The 12,593-nt window shown below is 52.4% G+C and overlaps 1 protein-coding gene and 1 long non-coding RNA gene across 3 annotated transcripts; one reads left to right on the forward strand and one right to left on the reverse strand.

Annotated features, from left to right (window-relative positions):
- Positions 1 to 1,979: 1,979 nt before the first annotated feature.
- LOC128083792 (uncharacterized) lies at positions 1,980 to 7,266 on the reverse strand. The gene is made up of 3 exons (XR_008208191.1): positions 6,873 to 7,266; positions 4,924 to 5,091; positions 1,980 to 2,028 (listed from the first exon to the last, which is right to left on the reverse strand). It is a non-coding gene; the product is annotated as an uncharacterized LOC128083792 (long non-coding RNA).
- On the forward strand, positions 4,537 to 8,961 carry LOC128083789 (immunoglobulin lambda-1 light chain-like). 2 transcript variants are annotated; one of them, XM_052689336.1, is made up of 4 exons: positions 4,537 to 4,675; positions 4,801 to 5,094; positions 6,873 to 6,914; positions 8,443 to 8,961. In XM_052689336.1, exons 1-4 carry the CDS (start codon positions 4,630 to 4,632, stop codon positions 8,754 to 8,756), a joined length of 696 nt encoding a protein of 231 aa, XP_052545296.1. In that variant the 5' UTR covers positions 4,537 to 4,629; the 3' UTR covers positions 8,757 to 8,961. The 2 variants fall into 2 exon arrangements, with proteins under 2 accessions (XP_052545296.1, XP_052545297.1); XM_052689337.1 differs by having other exon boundaries at positions 4,801 to 5,091.
- Positions 8,962 to 12,593: the final 3,632 nt, after the last annotated feature.

Below are 12,593 nucleotides of genomic sequence, written 5' to 3' on the forward strand. Positions count from 1 at the left end.
GACAGGGACACTGCCAGGTGTCTTCTGTTGGTGCCAGTCTTCATAGTTGCTGTAACCCCCGGAGCAGGTGATCTTGACGGTTCCTCCCAGGTTTGCTGACACCGAGGCTGGCAGAGTCATAGAATCATAGAATCATAGAATCACCAAGGTTGGAAAAGACCTAAAAGATCATCCAGTCCAACCGTTCACCTATTCCCAATAGCTCCCACTAAACCATGTCCCTCAATACAACATCCAGTCTTTCCTTGAACACCCCCAGGGTCGGTGACTCCACCACCTCCCTGGGCAGTCCGTTCCAGTCAGTGCCTGACCACCCTTTCCGAAAAGCAATACTTCCTCATGTCCAGCCTGAATCTCCCCTGCCGTAGCTTGAAGCCATTCCCCCTGGTCCTATCACTGATGACACGAGAGAAGAGGCCGACCCCCAGCTCACTACAGCCTCCCTTCAGGAAGTTATAGAGAGCAATGAGGTCTCCCCTGAGCCTCCTCTTCTCCAGGCTGAACATTCCCAGCTCCTTCAGCCTCTCCTCATCAGCCCTGTGTTCCAGACCCCTCACCAGCTTTGTTGCCCTCCTTTGAACACGTTCCAGGGCCTCAATGTCTTTCTTGCAGTGAGGGGCCCAAAACTGGACACAGCACTCGAGGTGCGGCCTCACCAGTGCTGAATACAGGGGAACAATCACCTCTCTGCTCCTGCTTGCAACACTGTTTCTGATGCAGGCCAGGATGCCATTGGCCTTCTTAGCCACCTGGGCACACTGTCGGCTCATGTTCAGCCGAGCATCAATCAATACCCCCAGGTCCATTTCCTCTACGCAGTCCTCCAGCCACACCGCCCCAAGCCTGTAGCGTCGCCTGGGGTTGTTGTGGCCGAAGTGCAGGACCCGGCATTTGGCCTTGTTGAAACTCATCCCATTGGCTTCAGCCCAGCTCTCCAGCCTGTCCAGATCCCTCTGTAGGGCCTCGCTACCCCCAGGCAGATCCACACTTCCAGCCAATTTGGTGTCATCTGCGAATTTACTGAGGGTGCACTCGATGCCCTCATCAAGGTCATCTATAAAGATATTGAAGAGGACAGGCCCCAGCACCGACCCCTGGGGAACACCGCTCACAACCGGTCGCCAGCTGGATTTGACTCCATTTACCACCACTCTCTGTGCCCGGCCCTCCAACCAGCTCCTTACCCAGCCAAGAGTGCACCCATCCAAGCCTCTGGCTGCCAGCTTCTGCAGGAGAATGTTGTGGGAGACAGTGTCAAAGGCTTTGCTGAAGTCTAGGTAGACCACATCAACAGCCTTTCCCTCATCCACCAGATGGGTCACTAGATCATAGAAGGAGATCAGGTTGGTCAAACAGGACCTGCCCTTCATGAACCCATGCTGGCTAGGCCTGATCCCCCGTCACCCTGCACATGCCGCATGATCTCCCTCAAGACAATCTGCTCCATAACCTTCCCTGGCACCGAGGTCAGGCTAACAGGCCTGTAGTTCCCCGGATCCTCCTTACAACCTTTCTTATAAATGGGAGTCACATCGGCAAGCCTCCAGTCTTCTGGGACCTCACCAGTCAACAAGGAGCGTTGACAGATGATGGAAAGCGGCTCGGCTCTCACCTCCGCCAGTTCCCTCAGCACTCTTGGGTGGATCTCATCTGGCCCCATCGACTTGTGGCAGTCCAGTTGGAGCAGTAGGTCTCTGACTGTTTCCTCCAGAATCACGGGGGGGTTAGTGTGCTCCCCAGCCGAGATTACCAGGTCAGAGAGAGGAGTATCCTGAGGATAACTGGTCTGACTTTTAAAGACAGACGTAAAGAAGGCATTCAGAACCGCTGCCTGAACCAGGGAACCTGGAGAGGGAGAGGAGAGAGGGGAGAAAGTGGAGCTCAGCCAGCGTCTGACACACACAGCCCTCCCCAGGCTGTGAGATGATGCCCTGTGCCCACAGTCACATATGGGATATCAAGACACCCACACCTAAGATAATCAGAATCTGATTATCAACAACTATGGCTGGTACCAGCAGAAGGCACCTGGCAGTGCCTCTGTCACTGTGATCTGCTATGATGATGAGGGACCCACAAGTATCCCTTCACGATTCTCCAGTTCCACGGGCACGTTAACCATCACTGGGGTCCAAGCTAAGGACGAGGCTGTCTGTTACTGTGGGAATGAAGACAGCAGCGGTACTGGTGCCACAGTGACACAGAGTAATGGAAAAGGATACACAGACCTGACATCTCAGGGAGCAGCTGGCAGCCTTTGCTGTGCCATTATTCTGGTGACACAAGTCCCAGGCATGGCCCAGTGCTGTGCTGCAGGTGGCTACGCTAGGTGCCCTGCTCTGTCCTCCTGTAGAGCCTCAGGACTGTGCCCATCACTCAGGAAGGGGATGGTTCCAGCATCCCTGTTCCTGTCCTACACTGCACATAGCCCCTGAGCCCCATCTCCTGCTGCCCACCCATCTTGCCTCCCTGTGTTGCTGCTGCAGTGTTGCTTCTGCCTCATGCTGGTTTCTTCCTCCTGAAGGTGGCCAAAAGACAGGCCTTGGGCAAGCTTGGTACATAAATACCCAACAGCCCATAAGCAGGGCAGACATGGCTGCTGAGCCATCCCTGGCAGCCGGGGTGTGTGCACATGCCTGGGGAGACCTGCAGGCATCGGTAGTAGTGGGGGCTTCTGGCTGTGTGTGAGCAGCACCTGCCTGGGGTAATAGCAGTACCCTGTGCATGAACAGTGCTCCAGGGCTCAGCTCTGCTCAGACCATAACCCTGGCACCAACAGAGACCTGCTCTGCTCTGTGGTCATGTTAATCTTCACAGGAGCCCAAGACAAAGCTGTTTCTTACTGCTCTGACAGAGAAAGAGGCACTGGCCATGGCCATAGAGAGTTCTAGCAACAGGGAAATGAAAGACGGAGCTGCTGAGGTTCCAGGGCTCCTCAGGTGCCTGCTGCTGCAACTTGGACGTGGTCACTGAGCAACCTGTGTGGAGGATCAGGCTGTGCTGCCTGTGAACCTATTGTAGGACATCTCCTCTGTGCCACTCACAGGGACCCTGGCCCATTGGCCTCTGTGTGGGACATGGTGTTGGACCAAGGGCTCTGTTGTTCAGGCAGACAGAGGCCTGGAGAGAGGGGAAGGCATTGAGATGGGGCTGATACCAGGGTTGTGAGCCCAGGCAAGAGAGCGGCAGAGCAAAGAGGAAGAAGTGCAGGTGCTGGGGCTGGGGAAAGCCCCAAATGGCTGGAGCTGGTGGAGCCGCTGGAGATCATCTCCTCGTACCCTGCTCCATGCTGGGGCAGCTGCTGCAGGCTGACCAGGACCTGCCCAGGCAGGTTGTGAAGGTCACCAAGGATGGAGACTTCACAGCTATCTGGGACACGTGTTCCAACGTTTGATCAGCCTTGCAGCAAAAAAGAGTGTTTTGCTCTATTGAACAGTGTTCAACAAAAATGATCAGTGAGCTGGAACACCTCTTCTACGAAGAAAGGCTGCGAGAGCTGGGTCTGGAGAAGGCTCTGGGGCAACCTCCCTGCAGCCTGTCAGTGCTTAAAGGAGGCTCATGAGAAAGATGGAGAGAGACTTTATACAAGGACCTGTAGCAATATGACAAGGAGAAATGATTTAAAATGGAAAGAGGGTAGATTTAGGTTAGCTATGAAGAAGAAATTCTTCACTCAGAGGTGATGAAGCACTGTAACAAGTTGACCAGAGAAGTATTGGATGCTTCCTTCCTGGCAGGGCCCAAGGCCAGGCTGGATGGGCTACGGGCAGCCTGTTCTGGTGGGAGGTGTCCCTGCCTGGCATGGCTTGGAGCTGGGTAGGCTTTGAGGTCTCTCTTAGCCCAACCATTCTATATTCTGGTTGTTCCCTGTATTTCAGCCTTTGCCTATTGACTCTGGTGCCACTGCTGGATAATTCTACTCAGCTCTGTTTCATTCCTGCCCCAAAGCAGTAATCCCATGGATAAGTGATGCTCTGAGGCCTTCACCACAGAGCTTCCTTTCCAGTACAAGCCCTTTGTTGGCTGCACTGCTGCTGCTGAGGGTCCTGCCAGCCCCCCGGGCCTTTTCTGCTCAGGCACTACCACCTGCTAAAACCCAGCATGCCCAGGGCAGGGCATCACATGTCTGAGGGTGAAATGGGGCAGCGCTGCAGGCAGCGGTTCAAGAAACATTTAGATGTTCTGGTGGAGGATGTGGTTTAATGGAAAATATTGGTGATAGGTGGATGGTTGGACTGGAGGATCTTAGAGGTCTTTTCTAACCTTGGTGATTCGGTGATTCTGTGATTCTATGAAGGGAGCCATGGCTTGTTCCCGCCATGCCCCGCTGGTTCGGCTCTCCCCGGCACTTTGGTACCACAGCACTTTGGGCTCACTTTGGGGCTGCTGAGCGCCTGGGTGCCGCCACGTGTCCCCGCTGCAACGCCTGGCCAACCCCGCTGTGCCACAGTGCAGGGGCTGGGCCAGGAGCGGGCAGGGAGGTGTGGGGAGAGGCGTAGGACGTGGCTGGGAGCACAGGGAGTTATTTGCATGGGGGGCGTGCTGCGGAAGGACGCGGGTATAAAAGGGCGTCGAGGTCCACAGCGCAGCCCCATCGGCGTGGGGACACACAGCTACTGGGATTGCGCCATGGCCTGGGCTCCTCTCCTCCTGGCGGTGCTCGCCCACAGCTCAGGTACTCGTTGCGCCCGGTCGGGGACTTTGGGCACGGGGCTCTGTCCCCCTGCTGCGCGGGGAGGGCTGTGCGTGTCGGGCAATCGCTGATGGCCGTTTTCTCCCCTCTCTCCTCTCCCTCTCCAGGTTCCCTGGTGCAGGCAGCGCTGACTCAGTCGGCGTCGCTGTCGAAGAACCCAGGAGAAACCGTCACGATCACCTGCACCGGGGGTAGTTACAACTATTATGGCTGGTACCAGCAGAAGTCACCTGGCAGTGCCCCTGTCACTGTGATCTATACCAACACCAACAGACCCTCAAACATCCCTTCACGATTCTCCGGTTCCATATCCGGCTCCACGGCCACATTAACCATCAATGGGGTCCAAGCCGAGGACGAGGCTGTCTATTACTGTGGTGGCTACGACAGCAGCAGTACTGCTGCACGGTGACACAAAGCAATGGGGAAATGATACAAAAACCTCCTTTTCAGTGCAAGGAGCAGCTTGTGGTTTTTACTGTCTGTCTCAGAAGTCCCACCTCAATCTCTGCCCCGTGCTGCAGGGCCCATGTCCTCTTGTGCTGCCAGGCTGTACCCTCGTCCCTGCTGGCTGCCTCCCTCCAATCCTACATCCACAATTTGCAGTGTTCCCTGCATGCACTGGGCTGGGAGCTCCTCATCTGCCCCTGCTCCTACTGAGACCACCTGCCCAGTCCCTGCTGGAGGGCCATCACTACTCAGCTGGTATATCAGCACAGCACTGGTTCTCTTACATGCATTCCTCTGAGGAAAAGAGCTGGACTTCTGAGTACCCTTGGAGTCCTCCCCTAAAATCAAACTCAAACCCCACAAAAGCCTCAGAAATACCCAGAAACTGTTTATCCATAGCATATGGCATCACATACTTCAGTTATATACTTTGCACAGTCAGTTTCAACGAGTCTGTGTCACTTGCACCAATCAGTTGCACCTAAGCCTTCCCAGAGAAAAACCAAACATTTGTAACAGAAAGTGCTTCCAACCACAAAATCTTTGATGCATCATTCATTTTCTAGTGACTCAGGAGATTCACCAACTCTGTTGCTTTCTATAACCACTTGCACAAACCGCAACATTTGCACATTTGTCAGTTCATTTTTAAGCCAGTGCCTTGGCTCTAGCAGCTCTGGTTAGGCATCAACATCCTCTTCACATTTTCTTTTCCTCTCTTGAGGGAGATGTGGGCAGCAGGGACAGGGCAGTGGTGCAGCGATGGGATAAAGCTGGGCCCAGTGAGCTGGAAGGACAGCATCAACGAGAGTAAAGCTATCAAAACAGGCCTGAATTGGAGGGGCTGCACTAAAACTGGCTGACAGGCAAGAACATTTTTGGTGGGTGCTTGTGGCAGGTTGACATGCCTTCAGTCAAGACTTTGACCAACAGTGGCCCAGCTACTGGAAATCCCTTGGAAGAGATGAGGAGAGTGCACGAACACCATCTGCACTCCGTGATTTACAGCAAGCAGCAGGGCTCAGCCATTCATGAGGCTGGGAATGGGCCACTGCTTAGGCTGCTTCTGCATGGCCGTGTATCACTGCAAGTATTTCCCTGGTGGACCTCAGGAATCAACTGATCATCCTCAGGAAGTTGCTCTGTGTTCACTTACAGTCTTGCCCAGCACCAAGTGGGTGCTTGGGCTCTTCACAGGCTTTGTTTTTTTTGGTTGGTTTTGTTTTATCCATCTGTGGCTGTGGCAGTACATCCTTGGTCTGCCTAGCCACACTGAAATGTGCTCTTGCACCTTTCCCTGAAAGAAGGTTGTACGGTCTGAATGCTCTGTGCTGTTGCAAGTGTCTTTTGATTCTCTGAAATCTGCAGTCCCTCCTGATTGCGTCCTTGGTACTGAACATCCTTATTCACTCTGTGAGAAGGCAGCTGGGGGCTGGAGGCAGTAGTGCATGGCAGCGGGATCCCCGGGGACATTTCTTGTCTGCAGCGCCTGGATGCTCTGCGTGGCTGCCATAGGGACACGCCTCCCTACCAGCCCCCAGCACCACCATCCTGTGTCCATTCCGTCACCTTCATCCTATTGTGTCCAGCCCATCATCTCCCTTCTGCTTTGTCCATCAGGACACTGCCATCCCATCACTTCTGACCCGTCCCCTCATCCTGCCACCTCCACGGGACCCAGAGCTGCTCCTGCCACGAAGTGGGAGGTTTTTGCATTGCTCCGTATCACTGTGTGGTATATTCGGGTCCGGGACCACCCTGACCGTCCTAGGTGAGTCGCTGACCTCGTCTCGGTCTTTCTTCCCCCGTTGTGAAATTGTGACATTTGGTCGATCTTTGGCGATTTGGGGATTTTTCCCAGTCTTGGCGGCAGGCTGGGGTCTGCCCCCAGCGCAGGGACGGGCGCTCAGCGCGGCAGCCTGGGCTGAGTCTTGTCCCTGCCGACCAGGAGGGCTCTGGCGTGCGCCGTGGAGGACTTGGGGTTATTTTGTCAATGGAAAATTCTTAAAATTTGACCAGAAATTGTGCCTGAGGTCTGTCTCTGACACACGATTTCAGAAATGGTGTTTAGGTTGATCAGAAGACAAAGTTTTTGTCTTTGTCAAGAAATTAGAAATGTGAGTTGTTAGTCCTTCCCTCTTAGTCTGAAGGACTACGACCTTTGTCCCCGGTCTGGTCTCTCACTGGGGACTTTGGTTGGCTCCAGTGCCATGGGGAGCCCAAGTGTCACTGAAACAGTGTCCTTGGGGTGAAATTCAATGTTTCTGAGGTTTCAAGCACACTGTCCAGGTAAGTGCTGTCAAAAATCAAAGGTTATTCTGCTGAAAAAACTGACAGGAATATTTTGTAATTTTTTTTTTTTGTGTGTGTATATATATATATATATATATAAAATAATATATATATAAAGAGAGAGAGAAATATATATTTTTTGATTTTTTGAAAAAATTGGCTGAAAAAAACCCAATCTGATCCAAATTACCTAGGGCATAAGTCCAAAAACAAGTGCAGTTCAGCAAATCCTCAGTGGAAAGTTTTTAATGGGGCACTTCTCCCCCATTTTCTGGTGTAGATGTGAATGAAGATATAGATGTGTATATAGATAAAGATTTGGCTGTAATTTGTTGGATAAACACTCTGAGAAAGAGTAAATCTTGCCTTCCTCGTGGCAATTTTTAATTGTACTTTTTCTGAGGCAAGTCTGAACGTCTTGAGGCAGAAATAGCCAGAAAATTGAGTGCTTTTCTTTAAAACTTTAATTAAAATTTAAAAGTAGCCTTGCAGCAGGAAAGAAAGGGGACTATGGCAGTCAACCAGAGTTCCAAAGCTGAATTAGATTCACCCAAATACGTATGGTTGAAATTTTATGTGTGCATATATATAAATATATATGTATATATGTATACATATATATGTATACAAAATAAAATTGCTTATATATTTAAAAATTTATATATATTATATAGATTTATTATAGATATATATATAGGATATAACAGATTTATATGTATATGTGTAGTCTGCTGTATGCTTTATGTAATTTTTATAGATGTAATGTATATTATATGTATAGATTATATATCTATATTTTATCTGTAGAAAAAACTACAATATAAAATGCATTTATGCATATACATATACATATTCATATATATATGTATATACATGTGCATATACGTATATGCATGTGTAATATCCACGAAAATAGGTACGGCTGGGTGGATGTGTTTGCTGTACAGACGCTCACACACATGTACACCCATACACACACGTGTGGCCGCTCTGCCTCTCTTTTGCAGGCCAGCCCAAGGTGGCCCCCACCGTCACCATCTTCCCGCCATCAAAGGAGGAGCTGGAACAGAACAAGGCCACCCTGGTGTGCCTGTTAAGCGACTTCTACCCCAGCCCGGTGACTGTGGAGTGGCAGGTCGATGGCTCCACCCGCAGTGGCGAGACCACAGCAGCGCAGCGGCAGAGCAACAGCCAGTACATGGCCAGCAGCTACCTGTCACTGACTGCCAGCGAATGGTCAAGCCACGAGACCTACACCTGCAAGGTCACACACGAAGTCTCCACTGTCACGAAGAGCCTGAACAGGTCCGAGTGCTCTTAGTCCCACTGGGGATGCGATGTGAGGACGGTGGTTCCTCACCCTCCCTGTCCCCCCTGGCCGCTGCTGGTGGCAGCAGCCCCCACTTCCCACTCAGATGTCCCCCACTGTGCCCCCATCATCCGCCTCTGCCTGTCGCCTCCTCTTGTCCCCATCCCTCCAGATGTCACATTAATAAACATGACACTGAACTAGTGCTGACTCTGCATCCATGTCTCTGTGTCCCTTTGCGTGCTGTCTGCATCTCACAGAGTGGGGTCCAGGATGGGGAAGGGCTGGGGGGCACACACACATACTGGTAATGTTGGGGGGTCCATGGCTCAGCGCTGGAGACACTGCTGTATACCCAGGCACCACCAATATCTAAGGCAGGATGCTCTGGGGCAATATGGGGGCAGTCTAAGGTCTGTGCTGGCACTGAGCACGTGGTTGTGGCCGTGCTGTCCTCATCTCCCACCCACTGCCATCTGCAGTTCCTTTGCAGAGATTTGCTTTATGCTGGGGACACGAGTAGTTCTGGCTCTGTACCCTTGTGTTCAGACACCCTGGTGTCCCCTGGGTGGGATGTCAGTGTGAATACTCCTTTGTGCCCTGTGCCTGCAGCAGCCTGACTCTCCACACCACATGCCTTGTGTACACCCCAGCCCTGTCCCCTATCTGCGTCCCTATTCCCCAGGGAGATTTTGCAGTGGCCCCTGTAGGGCAGCTCTAAGCACAGCCTGCAAGCCAGCAAGCAGAAAGCACTGCTGTGCACAGCTTGTCAGCTGTGTGTCCTCCTTGCTGAGGAGGATCTGTCCTTACTGAGTCCATCAGTCTTGTCCCACTCAATCTCCACCGATGCTGCCCACCTCGACACATCTACCCATCTATTCAATCTACACCAATATCTCCATTCATCCCACCCACCCAAACACGTCCATCCATCACATCCATCGCAGCACCTCCATCCAACCTGCACACTCCAGCATCTCCAATCCTTCCATCTACACCACCGTGCTGATCTGCCTCAGCAAATCCAACACAACCATCCGTTCTGTCTACACCAATGTCCATCCATCCCAGCCACTCCAGCACCTCCAGCCATCCCACCCACCCTATGTTTCCATCCAGCCACTGGTGGGATACAGGACATGGGGCCAGTTCTGCTGTCAGAACTGAGGTTTCTACATGGCTGCATATGCACTGAAAGCTTGGCTGGCCATTTTCTCTGCAGTAGAGTTGTGACAATTCTGTAATCTGGGGGACTTTTATCCAGTTTGGAGAAGGGCTGGGATCTCCCAGTTCCATGGGCAGGCATTTGTGACAGTGGGTTTAGTGTCTGATGGGTGGGATGTGGCTGAACTTCATTTTCTTTCCCCAGCGACGAAGTTTTTGCAGTTGAATGTGAATTCCTGCTTTCTGCTCTATGAGTTTGTTTATTTTTTCAGGATTTGCACAGGGAACCAGCAGTCTTCATTCTCCCCTTGCTGTGTGTAGACTCTCTACCACACAGGGCTGTGCTGTCCTCATGCCCCTGTGCCCAAATCACTGCCCTCTGCCCATGCCTGCCAAGCTGAGCCCTTCAGACTGTCATGCTGGATTGACATGAGCCCTGAGATTGGCACAGAAATGGTGACTTTGGGGCTTTTTCCACACTCAGGAAGCTGAAAGCTTAGTTCTTAGTGATGGATTTACCAAATTGTGCCCTGAGGCAGCTGCTCACGCTGGATAAAATCACCAAAGCACGGGGAACCAGGCGCTGGGCAGAGATTTCTCATGGGCTCCACTTTGAAAGCTGCAGACTGCAAGCCAAGCTCTGCCTTAGTGCTTCGCACTCATGAGGACAACCTCACTAATTATTGATTAAAAGATTTTGCTAAACCATTTCCAGAAGCAACAACACACTGAGGAGCGCGTGCTGAATTATTCATCACAGCACCATGGCACTGGCCCTCACAGCAGGGCTGCATGGCACCCACAGTGGCACTCAGTGGGACCTCAGGGCTGGGACAGCCGGGTCTGGCAGTGGGGACACAGCTGAGCCCAGGATGAGCCCTCTGGACAGTGCTGGGCTTTGCTAATGAGCAGATAGAAAGCAACCCTGGGGCTCTGCACCCAGCTGCAGCTCTCGCTCTGTCGTGTCCTTTGGTGAAATTTTAAACAGTCACCTTTTTTTTTCTTCTCTTTTCTGGCTTGCCATTAATTTCAAACCAAGAGAGACCTAATTTAGTAAATGAGATGCTTCAGGAAGGCTTTAATTAGCTGCAGATGGAGGCAGGCAGTGCTAGCATGGGCCCCGATCGCACAGGGGGCTGCGCACCCCCACTACCAGAATACAGTCAGGCTGGGTCCCTTCCACATTCGTGCCCCAGACCAGAGGGGATGAGCTTTGTTCCCCACACATCACTCCCAGTCTTGCAGCCGTTGAGCCCCAACATCCCACCAGCACACGGGGCTCAGCTCGCCTGGCAACGTGGCAGCAGCAGAGCAGGGTGCGTGGTGCAGCTCCATCAGCACAGCTGGGACCACCAAAGAGCTGCGTTACTGTGGGCAGCTGGCTGAAACCCGAAAGCAAGAGCTGGGAGCTCATAATAGCCCTGGGAGCAGGCAGGGCCTGGGGTGAAGGCAAGCACCAGGCCCAGGGCCACCCAGCCCTTCCAGGAAGGCACAGCTCTGCCGAGGTGCAGCACGCTCAGCCCCACCGTGCAGCTGTGCGGCCGGGGCATCCCCGAGCTAAATTTACTCCTCAGTCTCCAATCAGAAACTGAAGCTGGGGGGCCCACGCTGGCCAAAAAAAGGAAATGAAACAGTCTCCAGAAAGCACTGACGTGGAAAGCAGAGCGAGTGCCGCACAAACTGGCCGCCATGCCACATGCCTCAGGTTGGGGCTTTGCCAGACTGAGCTTGCTACTGCTTGGGTGGGTGGCCACAGCCCGGGCACACGGCACGAGGTGCACATGTACACACACTTACACACACGTACACACAGTTACACACACTTACACACATGCACACACATGCACACACATGCACACAGTTACACACACACAACCCCAAACCGTCAGGTGATGGGTGCCCTCCAGGCAGACCCACACACGTGGGGCTGGGTCCACCCTGCTCCATCTGTGCCTTTGCCTCTATGTGCCACTCCTGCCCATTCCCATTATGTGTCACCCCAAATCCTGAGTTAATCCTGTGACTCCTGCCTGTTTCCACCGTCCACGGCAGGCTGGAGATGACCAAAATATGGAGCAGGTTTCCCTGAATCTTGGAGATGAAACGGAGTTTTGGGTATTCCCCTGCAGCAGAGCCTCAGCTGTAGGAATCGCAGAGCCATCAACGCCGCAATTAAAGAGAAATTAAATTAAATCAATAAATGTTTTAGGCGGGCTCAGCTGCCAGCACCACCTGACCGAAACAGCCTGCTTGCAAAGAGGAGAACATTTGCATGGCTGTGGCAAAACAGCAGCCGCCTGTTGCACAGCTGGGATGGTGTTATCTGGAAATGTACACAGCCTGTGAGGGGTAAACAGCTCCAAACTGAGACCCCGAGCTTGTCAACAGGTTGTAAACAGGCTGAAATAAACACCTTTGTGCTGCGGAAAAATATTTATCATCTCAATTTTAGCAGGTTTACAAAATAAAACTCCCAACAGAGCGACACACCTGCTTTGGAAGGGAAGCAAACACTTGTTTTCTGCTTGATGTTGCCTGTTAGAAGCCATGTTTCCTGATGCAGGTGGGCCACAAAGCAATGTAAACAATGTGAGCTGAGCTTCAGCCCTGTTTAAGCCCCCACCTCAGGGCTTGTGGCTTGGGAGCAGACAGGGCGCAGGGGCTGGGCAGGGGATGGCACAGAGC

This window comes from Tympanuchus pallidicinctus, unplaced genomic scaffold, assembly GCF_026119805.1.
Source record: "Tympanuchus pallidicinctus isolate F22 unplaced genomic scaffold, pur_lepc_1.0 scaffold25, whole genome shotgun sequence".
Taxonomy (NCBI): Eukaryota; Metazoa; Chordata; class Aves; order Galliformes; family Phasianidae; genus Tympanuchus; species Tympanuchus pallidicinctus.